General features: G+C 38.0%; 1 protein-coding gene across 2 annotated transcripts in view; it reads left to right on the forward strand.

Annotated features, from left to right (window-relative positions):
* PIP5K1A (phosphatidylinositol-4-phosphate 5-kinase type 1 alpha) overlaps positions 1-13,768 on the forward strand; it is a 35,828-nt gene that overhangs the window by 8,642 nt on the left and 13,418 nt on the right. The window contains exons 2-5 of one of the 2 annotated variants that reach the window (XM_063103606.1): positions 2,697-2,735; positions 9,667-9,701; positions 11,380-11,460; positions 13,399-13,529. In XM_063103606.1, coding sequence (XP_062959676.1) covers positions 2,697-2,735; positions 9,667-9,701; positions 11,380-11,460; positions 13,399-13,529 — 286 coding nt within the window. The remainder of the gene's footprint in view (positions 1-2,696; positions 2,736-9,666; positions 9,702-11,379; positions 11,461-13,398; positions 13,530-13,768) is intronic. The other variant, XM_063103607.1, reaches the window with a different exon arrangement.

The raw sequence follows: 13,768 nt of genomic DNA on the forward strand, positions 1-13,768 counted from the left end.
CTTCACTATGACCTGTTCAGGCAAAACTCCAGTTGTCTGAGGAATGCACATCCTACCAACCTCTAGCATCCCCAAATTATATGTGTACTTCAAACATTGAAGTCAGTCACACACTGCCTGTTAGTTTCTCATGGTAGATGATGTCATTTAATCTCTTACGGAAATGCTTCTGCCCTGAAATTGCAGGGAGAGGCTCTTCTATGAAGGTCAACTCTTGTTTTGTTCCACATGCTGGGGGAGGAGGGGGGAAGAACTAATTTCAGAGGTATTTGCTATCTGAAAATACCTTTGTTTAAATTATCTCCTCTTTTAAGGCCAGCTTATTTTTCCCTCTTGAAATTTGCCTTTTTCACACTTCTCAGAATTATATTGATTTTTTTTCTTTCTTCCTTCACATTTTCTCTTTCTTCTCAGTAGTCAATCTTAGTCTCCAGTTGCTCAGTAATAACAAGCAAATTTATAGAGAATCGCAGTAGTGTTTTGCCAAGTGACTAGAAACCAGCCCCTCTGGTACCTTTTTCACCACAAAGCATAATTTAGGGTGGGGCCAAGGACCAAAATGGAATGCTTCCTTAAGACTGGTAGAGTTAGTCAGAAAACTTTTCTGTGACATGGTGTGATGATTCAACTTTGTATTTTAACAAGAATTGACGGGATGGTTTCTACTTTGGCATTTGACTTGACTGGTTCATCTGTTCTGAAATTATTTTTGAGACATTAATGATTTCCCAGCTTATTTTCATAATTTAGAGATCAGATCTTTTATACTTTTCAAGTTGGCATACAGGAGATATGCTGAAATTGGGTATCCATGTTTTATAGGAGACCATTGATACTTTGAGGAATATGGTTCCCTTTTTCAGAGAGAACCTCTTATCATATGTGCTAATAGGTTTGTTTCAGGTTGTAGAGGCAGCTCAAAGTAATATGCAGTTGAGAAAGAAGGTATATATATAGGAATCATGCTTATTTTTAGCTTGAGATTGTCAGTAGCATTCCAGGCATTTTCTTTTCACATTTTTCCTTAATGTGATTGTAATGAGCTTGATTGTAATTAGTGTGTGTGGGGAGTGATGGTGGTTTGTATGTGTGAGACTGTTTAGTAGTGGTTTACTGGGGAAAATGGGTTATAAAGCAAAGAAAATAACAATATAGCTATCCCTGTGTATCCCTTTTATTCAACCATTAAATTATGTAATATATACATTAAAAATATTTGTTATAGAAAGTTTATCTAGTTAAGGCAAAATAAAATCAGTTACAAAGTCAACCTAATTCCACAATCTAGAGATGGTCATATTTTAACATTTTTGTATATGATCTTTTGGATCTTTTCTATAAGTACTTGTAAATTTATAGATAAATGTTTTACAAAAAATTATAGTATATAAATGTTTTTTACCTTTTTCCACCCAACAATTTATTGTGATGTCTTATCCATAAATATACATAAAAATAAGGTTATATAGTATTCCATTTTATTATTATTATTATTATTATATTTTTTTTTTTTTGGTGGCTGGCTGGTACAGGAATCTGAACCCTTGACCTTGGTATTATAAGGCTGTGCTCTAACCAACTAAGCTAACTGGCCAGCCCAGTGTTCTATTCTATGAGTGCACCATGCTTTATATCACTAATCCCCTCTTGTTTGTTTAGGTTTTTTCCAATTTTACTATCTATGCAATTACGGTTATTATATATAATGCTGCCAAAAACATCCTTATTCATACATCCTTTGCACTTGACTAATTATTTCCTTAGGATAAATTACCACCTCTGGATCAAATTGTACATATTTATTTATTTATTTATTTTTTAAAAGATGACCGGTAAGGGGATCTTAACCCTATTTTTTTTTTTTTTTTTAAAAGATGACCGGTAAAGGGATCTTAACCCTTGACTTGGTGTTGTCAGCACCACGCTCACCCAGTGAGCTAACCGGCCATCCCTATATGGGATCCAAACCCGTGGCCTTGGTGTTATTAGCACCGCACTCTCCCAAGTGAGCCACAGGCCGGCCCTTAACCCTTAATTTTTTTTTTTTTAAAAGGATGACTGGTAAGGGCATCTCAACCCTTGGCTTGGTGTTGTCAGCACCACGCTCAGCCATTGAGCCAACTGGCCATCCCTATGTAGGATTCAAACCCATGGCCCTGTTGTTATCAGCACCTTACTCTCCTGAGTGAGCCACGGGTCGGCCCCATTAACCCTTAATTTGGTGTTGTCAGCACCACACTCTCCCAAGTGAGCCATCGGCCGGCCCTAAATTGTATATATTTATTTTTAAGGCTTTTTGCTGGATATTGCCACATTGACCTCAGGGAGTGGAATACACTTAAACAAAATGTACATGCATTCTTTTTTAAAAGCTGCATGCAGAGGAACCTTATACCTAAAAAATTTTGCCAGTCTGAATTCACTCCAGACAAATGATTTGGGATATAAGATTTGGGATATAAGATTTGTGACTACTCTTGGAATTTTTGTGCCAGAGCTTCTCCTTCTATCATTTTTTGGACATTTACCTAGAATTATAAAAAGTCATCTCATACTTCACAGTATGGTGCTGAGGATTGGGCCAGGTCCTGTTCATAATATTAAACTTTAGAATTTTTTTTTTTAATACACTTATTCTGCTGTAAGCAGGTATAAGCCCCAGAAGTAAGTGATAACCTTTTGTTTTTCCTCATTAGGTTTCAACTTTCTGTGCTGTGGGGTCAACCGTAAGAGAGGTAGATCTGATGTGTATATGTGCTGAAGAAGCATGAGCTCCTCGCAGTAACTAGCAGCCAGCTCCTCTTCCCTGTAACAATTGCAGACTTTTTTGTGTGGGTAGTGCGTGGTCTTCTTCTGAGAAGACTGTGGATGTCTTGCAAGCATTATTTGGCTGTAGCTCCCATATCCCTCTGTCCTCTCCAAAAAGATGTTATCGTAACTTAGGAGTATCTTTTCTCATAATTCCACAGTATAATATAAATCAGTTGACTACTTTTTGTTTCCTTAAAATCTTAATATAACTTCAGTTCCTGTTGTTTCAGTAAAGTAGTCTCAGCTCTTCCTTTTCCCTTTCTGTCGTTGTTTCCCCAACCCTTCCCATCCTATAGATGGGGTTTCACAATTCACAATGAGTGCTACTACTTATAGAGCATTTATATGCTCAGTCTATACATGACTGTCTAAGTCCATTTTCATACAGTTCTGGAGGCTGGGAAGTCCAAGGTCCAGGGGGCGTGTCTGGTGAGGGCCTTCTTGCTAGTGGGGACTCTGCAGTTTCAAGGCTGCACAGAGCATCACATGGCAAGGAGGCTGAGTGTGATAGCTCATGTGTCTCTTCCTCTTATAAAGCCACCAGTCCCACTCCCATGATAACCCATTAATCTATTAACCCATTAATTGATTAATCCATTAGCCAATCACCTCTTAAAGGCCATACCTTTTAGTATTGCCACACTGGGGATTAAGTTTCAACATGAGTTTTGGAGGGGACAGACATTTAAACCATAGAAACTACTTATTTAATTCTCATAACAACCTTTTATGAGGTTCGTGGTTTTGTCTCCATATTTTATAGACGAGATAACCAAGGCCTAGAGAAGTTTTAAACCTACCCAAGGTTACCTAAATGCTGGATTTAGTATTGAAAACCTAGCAAATTTAGGTGTTCTGATTTCCAAGCCCACATTCCTACCCACTGTGCTGTTATTGCTCCCTTCACTAATTTGAAAATCTGTGTGTGAACTAACAACTTTAGATTGAATTTTTGTTGTTAAATGGATACTGTCTGAACCAGGAGTCCTTGGTGAAGGAGAGAATGATACAGGAAGGAACTTCCCTTTCTGACCTTACTGTTCCTAAAAAAGCAACAAAATTTTTAGCTCCTCTGTGCATAGTATGTGGAATTATTGATCATCCTTTAAGAAACTATTTTAGAAGTTAAAAATGTGGACTTTTGCCAAGGATTTATAAATGATTCTGTAGTATATTCCAAGATCCCTAAAACAACAAAAACTTTTTTTTTTTTTTTTTTTAAGATGACCAGTAAGGGGATCTTAACCCTTGACTTGGTGTTGTCAGCACCACGCTCTCCCAAGTGAGCTAACCAGCCATCCCTATATAGGGATCCAAACCCGTGGCCTTGGTGTTATCAGCACCATACTCTCCCAAGTGAGCCACGGGCCAGCTCTTAAAACAGCAAAAACTTTTGAGTGCCTATCAGAAATTCTCTTTTTGTCCATTGCAAATTCAGTCATCACAGTCCTATGCTTTTATTTAGAGCAAGTAAGTCATTGTCCCACATGCAACAAAAAAAACTCTAAGCTGAGATGAATGGAGCTTTTTTTCTCACTTTGGAGAGCATGGTGCTGATAAAGTCAAGGGTTCGGATCCCAGTACTGGACAGCTGCCAAAAAGTCATTTTTTTTTTTTGTTGATGTCTTATTACAAAGTCAAAAAGATACTTTTTACTCCTGGTGAGGACCTTAACATCTATAGAATTGTGAAACTGCTCTTTCACATGTTAGACTTAAAAGACAGTTTCTGCTCCTATAGGGTACTGGCATTTAATCTCACTAAAATAAATGAAAGGTGCTTTTCTACTATTTTTTGCCGGTGACATTCATGACTTTTGCCAGAGGAGCAGAGTGTTGTTGTTAATTTCATTAAGAGAAACTGAAGGAGGAGGACTGTACTCTTAGTCCTCTATCAGTGAAAATGAAAGATAGATTTCCTCATCCCAAGGGAAGGGGATACTTCAAGGGAAGAAGGTATGTGTTCATGTTGTCCATTAACAAATATGAGCTTTATTTAGTTTGTTAGAACATTATAGTTCCCTTGGGGTATTCTTGTTGCAGCTACACAGTAGGGTATCCAGGAAATTAAGAACAAGATGATTTAGAAGAAAGTTGAACTGGGGGTTAGGAATGTGGGTTTCATTTCTGACTCTATCACTGCCTTCACTCTGTGATTTTGAACACATCTCTTAACCACGCTGTTCCTCTGTGCTCTTATTCATACAAAAAAGATTAGATTAAAAATCTCAGAGGCCCTTTTTGAATGAATTTTTCCTAATAAAAATGGGTACTGATTTGTTAGCTACAAAATGGGCAAGAAGCTTCATTTGTAGCTGAAGGAGCTAAGTTTTCAACTTGATCTATTTAAAAATCAACTTTCATTAACAGCTGTAGAATTAAGCCAGACTAAGCATGCCCTAGTCATAATTTAAAATATTTCCCAAAGTGAGTACACCCTTGCTCTCTCAGTTCTTTCTGCAGAGACACTGAGGCTCTAAATTACCGTGGTTGTCTCCATATGATGTACCTGACCCGTTAAAAAAATAAGTTATTTGAACCATTATTTTTTCTGATGCAGACTTGTCTGTTATGGCTTTATTTTTTGCTTCCAATAAAGCAACACAAGCTAGTTGTTTAGAATGCTTCTTGGTCCAGGACCTGTTAATGAAGTAGGAGTCCCACAGTCACGAAGGAAACAAACTCTGTGGACATGAGTTGGGAAGTTAGTGTCATTTAAAAACTATTTCTCCCCATACCAACCAGCTGCCAAAAAAAAAACCAATTTCAGTATTAGACCTTTATCCTTGATGCTTGCTTTTACCTAAGAAAACCTGTCAGAAGCCAGCTCAAATGAAGAAACTTGATTATCCAGACTTGCTTTATTTTCTTCAGTAGTATTTTTTTCCTTAACTTTTTATTACAGAATTCTCATAGACATACACAAAGTAGAGAGAATAGTATAACGAACCTCCATGAATCCATCCACCTGGCTTCAACAGCAATACTTTGCCAGTCTTGTTGCATCTATATATCCCCATTCCCTTACCTCCACCCTCTGGAATATTTTAAAGGTTGCTTTAAAATATTATGCGATTTCATCCATAAATACTTCAGAATGTATTTTTACAGATAAGGAGTCTTTTTTGGGTGTGGCGGTGGGGAGTTATAACCACAGTAGCATTGTCACATCTACAAAATTAACTATAATTATTTAATTTGTCCTCTCAAGGCTCCTCTCTCAGAAATATCTTTTTACAGGTTCTCCCCCCCCCCCAATCAGCTCCAAACAAAGTATCACACGTTATATTTGGTGGATATGACTCTCTTAAGTCCTGAATTAAAATAGTTCCCTGTAGTATTATTTTGAGGGCCAAATGAGATATATTAGTAAGCTTTTAAGGTGTTATACAAATATAAGTTGTTTGGTCATAAGAGAGAAATAAACTTTCTGAAAATGTATCAGCATTGCAGTTTAGTGTTATAGTCAACATTAAGGAGAAATAGGAGAGTGTGGAGATACCTGAGTGATCAAGAAAAAAGCAGAAATAATTCAGCATTGAACTGGAGCTGAAAAGTATTAAAATTGAGCAAGTGAGGAGAAGCTGGACTTAGGACCTTATCTATAGCATTTATAGCCAAGCCTATATACCCACCCTTGGGTAATGTGCTCTCCTCTCTTGTAGCACATACCACATTTCCAAGTGTGTACTGATGATAATGTAGACGTCTGAATAATGATCCTTCAGAGCTTTGGCTTAGATGTGGAGAGGCAGGTCCTTGAATCCTTGGAACAAAGTTTTTCCTCTAAAGAAGAGTACATTCTAATGTTGGAACTCTGCTCTATACTCAGTTTTCCCACCCGATAATGAATCATGGATATGGATTATAAGATGATAATATATATTTACAATATTTTTCACAAAAATGCTAGAAAACAATTTTTCTGTTGAACAATATTCTGGTCTTATCCATAGGGATGAATCTTACTGTCCTTAAAAATTATCGGCCTTACCAAGCTGAGTGTTGCCATGCTGAGTTGGTTTTCTTTTCCTTTTTTTTCTTTCACTTGTCCTTCTCCTTCTCTCCTCCCTTCTTTGTCCCCCTGCTCCTTCTCCTCCTCCTGTAGTTATAGAAGAGAAGGCTAGATTATGAGGTGGACAGGTGCAGTGCCGGTGACTCTTCAGTTTCATGGACTTCCTCAATAGACGGTTTCTCATTGGCAGAGCCTTGGGCCAAGTGGCCAAGCCTTAGCAGATAGTATCTGGTTCCTTGTACTGTTACATTGCTCTTCATCCGGTTTCTGGACTAAGCTGGTGTTACACCAACATTGGTAAAATTCTCTAGGTATCTTTCTCTTCCCTTCCTTTTTTTGGTACAGTTGATGTCTAATTTGTTCCCTGGGGGCAAAACCTCAAGCAAAGAAGAGAGGACATCTTGTGTCCTTATTCTCCTGCCTGTGTCACTTGGTCTGAGTATTATTTCTTCCTGCTTCAGCTATAGTGCTCTTGGGATTAATCCCAACTTTGCAGTTGCACATAGCTAAGCACTTAACACGAAAATTCCATTGAGTGAAGTCTTCCCATCATCTTCATTAGGTACTTTGCAAGAGTGTAGCAGCCCTAGAGCTATATGTTTGTGGGATGAAACTAGGAAAGGTAGCAAAGTGGAACTTAAGAGGAGGTAATCAAGCCCCAAACCCCCTCTTCTGCCTTCAAATCACTTAGCTCCTTTTCTTCTCCATTGTTTATCCTTGCGCAGTGACTTTTTGCATACAGAGGAGCTTATTTTCTAGGTGATACTGCCAGACTAGGACTGGATGCTGCCCCTTCTTGGTTCTGCCAGGGGTTCTCCAAACCTCTTCCTCTGGGGTGAGTGGAGAGAATAGGCCAAGGAGTCCAGAATCAATGTTTGTCTTCTCAACTGAAATCATACTGATTTCCTCATTGAGAAACACCGATACTATAGTTTCTAGTGTGCCCATACATGTGAGTATGTTGGAAGGCAGAGTGGGTGAGGGGTTTGGGAGGAGCCAAGTACTTTGAGATGTGAATTAGAGTTTCATGAAGGTTTAGGTAATTGAACATTAAACCTTCCTGTGGGTCCAACTTTGCTTTTAGATTAGAAATCACATATAAAAACTTACTTGTCTAGCCCTTTATAGTCCATAAAGTACTTTGATTTAGCTTATCTCATTTAATCTTTACTTAAACCTACTATAGGTTCCTCTTGTTAGTTAAATATGGAGAACAATTTGCCTGATGTAACATGGACCTAGGTCTGGACCCAGGTCTTCTGATTTTCAAATAGCTCAGCATTTTGACTCAGCTAAAAGTTTGTAAGATTTAAGTGGTTTGATTTTTGTTGGTGGACACCTTAAATTCTGCAGTAAGTCATCAGTTTTAATGATGTCTGAATTTCCTGGCATATTGTTCCTTGAAAGCTTTAGCTTACAGTTTTGGTCCTAATTTACTTAGTCATTCACCTAGCTGAAGTTGACTGATTGAAGACTAATCACCCTAGAAAAAATGTAGATTATTGGGTTCTTCTGGAGAGAAGGAGCAGTGAAAATTGGTCTGTTTTTTCCAGTTTCCTGGGTCATTTTGTTTGGCACATCTTCCTAATAGCTAGATGACATTTCTCTGGCCTCCTTTTTTGAGAAGAGCAGTGAAAACCATCTGTTCCCTGTTTTTTGCCACCCTGCCTATGAGGAAGGAAATTGTACTACTTTGCTTATTGTTACTTAGTTTTCTGAAATTCGGGGGCCCTTGATCATTTCTGTCTTAAATAATCATAATTAGAACTCTACCTAATTGTCTTTTATCCCATGTATCTCTGTTGCTGCCTCACCATTAATACTTATGTGGACTGGGGTCTTTCTGTTCAGATATTAACTCGTATTATTGAAGATCCATCCTATTTGGACTCCTCTTTTTAATTTTCTTTAATATAGCTGATTAACCTTTTAGAATTGGTTTTTTATGGATATGGCCCCCCCCCCTTTTTTTTTTGGCAGCTTGCTAGTATGGGGATCTGAACCCTTGACCTTGGTGTTCACAACACCACACTATAACCAACTGAGCTACCCAGCCAGCCTTCTGGATGTGGTCTTTTAGTCACTTTCTAAACACACTTGTTCGTGAAGTCTTTCCTAAATTTAAATGGGTACAAGTCATGAATAATACTTGTGAGGTTTAACCACAAACTTATTTTATACATCTGCACTGAATAAATATTTAATACATAAGTTTTAAACATCAACAAATTCCTGTTGAGTTTACAGCAGAAATCAAGATGAGGATGTAGGAATGCAGAATCAGTTTCTGCCTGCACTGAGCACTTTTTCATTATTTTGACATTGTATTTTCTCATTCTTAACCACCTCATTTCCATAGACCAATTCTTTACCTTTCTTCTGAAATAATTAATACAGAAGTAAAACACTACAGATATGTTCTAAAAGTTTTTACCCTTTTAACTCTAAAAGAAAAAAATTGTCACTCAGACCCCAGTGTGTCCAGTGAATCTTGGGTATCTTGTGCCTTTTCTCTTTCAACTGTGGCATGAAATGAGATACTCTGACTCTGATGGTTAAATATGTTAAGAACAGTTATATTTCCTAGAGAAAATATGAACACTTGAGAATGAAAAGGGGCTAGAACAAGAATGGAATATGTAAAGGCCTCTGTGAGTATGAAGGAGAAGGAGGAAGAGACATTTAAAATTGCTGTCCAAAAGGATCTGGTATCACTGAGCAACAGGCAGGAGCTCATCCTCATGTTTAGTTTGACTCAAACCCTGATTCTTTCAGTGTTCTTGATAGAGATTTTATGTGTGTGTACACACTTATGATTATATTTTATTTAATTTTTTTTAGCACCATCTGGAATCAAGAGACCCCTGGCATCTGAGGTAAGTTTCATATAGATGCAGTGATTACTAAAACTTTAATTCTGGGATAGAAGGATACCTGTTTATGACTTTTTTTTTTTTTTTTTTTTTTTTTTTTTTTTGTGACTGGCTGGTACAGGGATTGAACTTTGGACCTTGATGTTATTAGCACCACACTCTAACAAACTGAGGTCACTGGACAGCCATATTTATGACATCTTTATTTTCTCCCTACTTATGTTTTGGAAGCTAGACAAAATTCTTACATCTCTTTGGTAGGCTAGAAATTATACAGCTCTACTTTTATTGTAGTTTATTATGAATATCAACACTATCTCATATTTACTGAACATGTTTTAATGTACCAAAGTCTAGATACTTAAGTGTCCTTTGTATATATTCTCATTTAATTCTGCAGACAACCCCAGTGAGGCAAGTACTGTTGTTATCCTTGATTTACACATGAAGAAAGTGAGGATTAGAGGTTCTATAACTTGCCCAAGGTCACACATTTAATAAGTGGGATTAATAAGGCTGGGATTCAAAACAGACAGCCTGATACTACAGCTCACTCTCTTATTTTGCTGTTACTGCCTTCTGGTACACACCTTCAGTGAATATGAAGAACTGCTTTTAACCACATAGATGCTTTTAATTTCCCAAGTTTCTTTTTTTCTGTGCAGAATGTCTTCAGTTTGCTTAACTTTCTTCCCATGTAGTACTTTCCAACCCCTTTTTCACTTGTTGCCTCTCTCCTGGATTTGGTGACAGGAGTCTCAGAATGCTGGCCCTTTTGGCCTGGGATTTGAGGCTTTTCTCTCAGAACATCTTCCAAGATCTGTCAGGTAATATACTGAAGGTTTTCTGGCACTGAGGGCCTTGGCTAGAAGAGCAGAACTTGAGTATCAGGTCTTAAGTTTTTGACCTCCTCTTTCCACTAGTCTTTTTGCCTCTGGATGATTAACTTAATGAGTATTAATGTCACAAAGAGTACCTTCATGTCTGTTGAGCTGGCATCTTGGCTGTTGGGAATAACCTCTTAGACTCTGCTCTACTGGTCGTACTCCTCCCTTATTTCAGTGGTTATGTGAGTGGAAAGCAAAGTCATCATGTTCTCATGAATCTCTTTCAAGGCACTGAGGCCACTGTCTCAGAGAAGCCATCTTATTGCCTCAGGCTTTTAATTCCTGCACTATAAAATTACTTGAATTTGCCAGTGGCTAGATCATTTCAGCTGTTGAATTCAGTTTGCACAAATATCATTGAAGTTGGGTTGAGGGTTGAGGGGTAGTAATTTCTGAAAGGAAGCTGGTGAAAAGAAGTGGAACTCTACTTCTAATTTGTCCTGCTTTTGTGAACTGAGGCTTATCCTATTTTCTGGGGCTGCTATTCTGTACTTCCCTTGTTTCTACTTTTCTTTAATGATAACTCATTCTTATTTTCTATGTCATCTTTCTAAGGACCAGAAGTGAAATATGTATGTGCCTTTCGAGTTTTTTTCTATGATCTTTTAGCCAGATCATTCATTGGGAAGCAACACTTTAGCTGTGTGTTTGCATGGGGCGAGTCTTCAGAAGATTTTATAAAATACTTTCAATCTAGAAAGGGCGGTTGACTGTTTTGGTTTGACGTACAATCACAGTAGCTGTTTGGTGTATTACATGGGAAACACTAATCTTGACTTGTCGTCTTCTTCTAGGTGCATTATGCCTCTGGCATGACCATCAAGAAAATAGGCCACAGAAGTGTTGATTCCTCAGGAGAGACAACATATAAAAAGGTGTGTCTGGGTGAGACAGCATATATAAAGGTGTGTCTGGGAACCCTCTCATCTTATTCAAGGAACTCAGCAGGGACAGCACTGTTCTCTTGATATGTATTCTCCACATATTGTCCCATTTCTTAGTATCCTGAGCCTTTGCACAATAGCCATCAAACAACTTGGACTTTGGAATTTATTTCACGAAGGGTAAATTTGCCTCTTATCTGCATATGTGTGTTTAAATGTGAATGTTCTTATTGAACAAATCTGTTGTTGGTTTTTATTTTACTGAGCTGAAGAAATTGTGTTTCCCTATTAGGTATAGACATGTAACTAGGCTCTGAAGGCCATTCTTACCTTGCCACAGGGAACTATGTCTCTGTTTTTCTGTTTTTCCTTCATTGCTAGATGTATGTGAAGTGAAGGCTAGATCCCAATCTGGTGATACAGAGATAGGCAGTAGGTTGGATGCTTCTCTCTTTTTTTTTCCCTAATTCTTTCTTTCTTTTTTTTAAATCGTAATTTCAGCTGGTGAGTAGTGCTTGGAACACCTGCTTTTTTAAGCACTGGATAGCAAATGGACTAAAAAGGTAGTAGTAAAAGCCAAGTAGAGAAAATTGAACTGGTGAAGGGAAAACAGGAGAGAAGCATCCTGGATCCTGAGGTGATTCCAGTTCTTCAGTTCTGGACTAATTTGGAGATACTTAGACTTCCCAAGGGATAGTGTTCAACCTCCCGTTTAGCATCTGTACCTTGTCTGATATAGAGCATGAAGATTTCTTGGAGTGCTGTTTCTGGCCCATGTATATTTTGTATATTTCTCAGGTAGACTGATTTATATTCTCAGTCAGGGACCTGACTGTCTCTGGATTGGGCTCTGAGGCCCGTGTTAATTCAACAGACATTTATTGAGCTCTTTTTATGGCCTATACATTGAAATAAAAAGATGATTTTCTACTTTAGTTGATTTTCTAGTTTAGATGATTTTTCTAGTGTTTAGTTGGGGAGGTAAACACTTAAGGCACTAGTTATAATTTTAATGTCCACTGAGGACTAAGTAGAAGTATAAGTAATATCTGGTGGGGGATTGGGGATGAAATAATTTAAAGCAAAGTTGTTCAGTAGAATTTTCTACAGTGATTGAAATTTGCTGTGTCTGTGCTATCTAATATGGTAAGCTCTAGCCACATTTAAACTGTGAGTAGTAAGACTGAGGAAGTGAAGTTTTTATTTAAATTTAAGTTAATTAAGATTAATTAAATAGCCATGTGTGGCTATGGTAGCTACTATATTGAACAGCACAGATGTAGGTGCTGTAATATTTTCCCATGGGGATTGGAATCTTGGATTGTAAAAGTGGGACTCTTGTATTCGTGTTTTGACCATAGTATGATGATTCTACATCTCAATACTGCTCTTGGAAATAATTTGAGTCTTTCATACTTTCTTCTTTGATTAGGAGCTCTTTTTTGCCACTCTGTTGTCCTTGAGATACTAGTCAGGCCCTTAGAGGACTAAAGCTTCTGTAGCCAGGTAATCAAATCAGAATATTGGTTAGTTTTAGTTACATTTTATATCAGATGAGTAAAATGTTTGGAGAGCCACAGATATGTTAGAGGCAGGAACCTTAGGAATGAGACCCAAGATTGTTCTCTCGATACAGTGTGTCTTCCAAATACAGATATGGAAATCTTGTTTAGGCAGGCTGATAGAAAGGAACACTTTGTCTAGCTGAGGCTGGCTCAGACAGTCGGACCTATGCTCTGCTATTCTTTGCCAGGCTTAATTACAATATAAAGCACGGAGATGGGGAAACTGGATTGCCCCAATTTGGTATGAAATACTGAAGAACATTTACTTTCAAGTGTTCCTTGTAGCTCCTCCCTCCTGAGTTTTTATTGCTATGGTCAGACTTAATACTAGAAACTTTCCTCTCATTTCTCTTCTGTTCCTTAGACAACCTCATCAGCCTTGAAAGGTGCCATCCAGTTAGGCATTACTCACACTGTGGGGAGCCTGAGTACCAAACCAGAGCGGGATGTCCTCATGCAAGACTTCTACGTGGTAGAGAGTATCTTCTTCCCCAGGTACAGAGGTTAATGTTCAGGGGAATGTACTGGAAAATGTGGCTTTTTCAAATCAACCCTAGGGCAATTTCAGGGGTTCAGGTGTGACTAATTTAGGCATGTGTCTAAACCTTAACCTGGTTGTAATCAGAGTGATGTGGGACTGGAGAGTTTGGAGAGCAGATGCTGTTCTCTAAATGCTTCCATGAACCTCTGGCCTGTGAAGTGATGCCAAAAAAAAAACCCCAAAACTTAATGCG

Source organism: Cynocephalus volans, chromosome 8 (genome assembly GCF_027409185.1).
Source record: "Cynocephalus volans isolate mCynVol1 chromosome 8, mCynVol1.pri, whole genome shotgun sequence".
Taxonomy (NCBI): domain Eukaryota; kingdom Metazoa; phylum Chordata; class Mammalia; order Dermoptera; family Cynocephalidae; genus Cynocephalus; species Cynocephalus volans.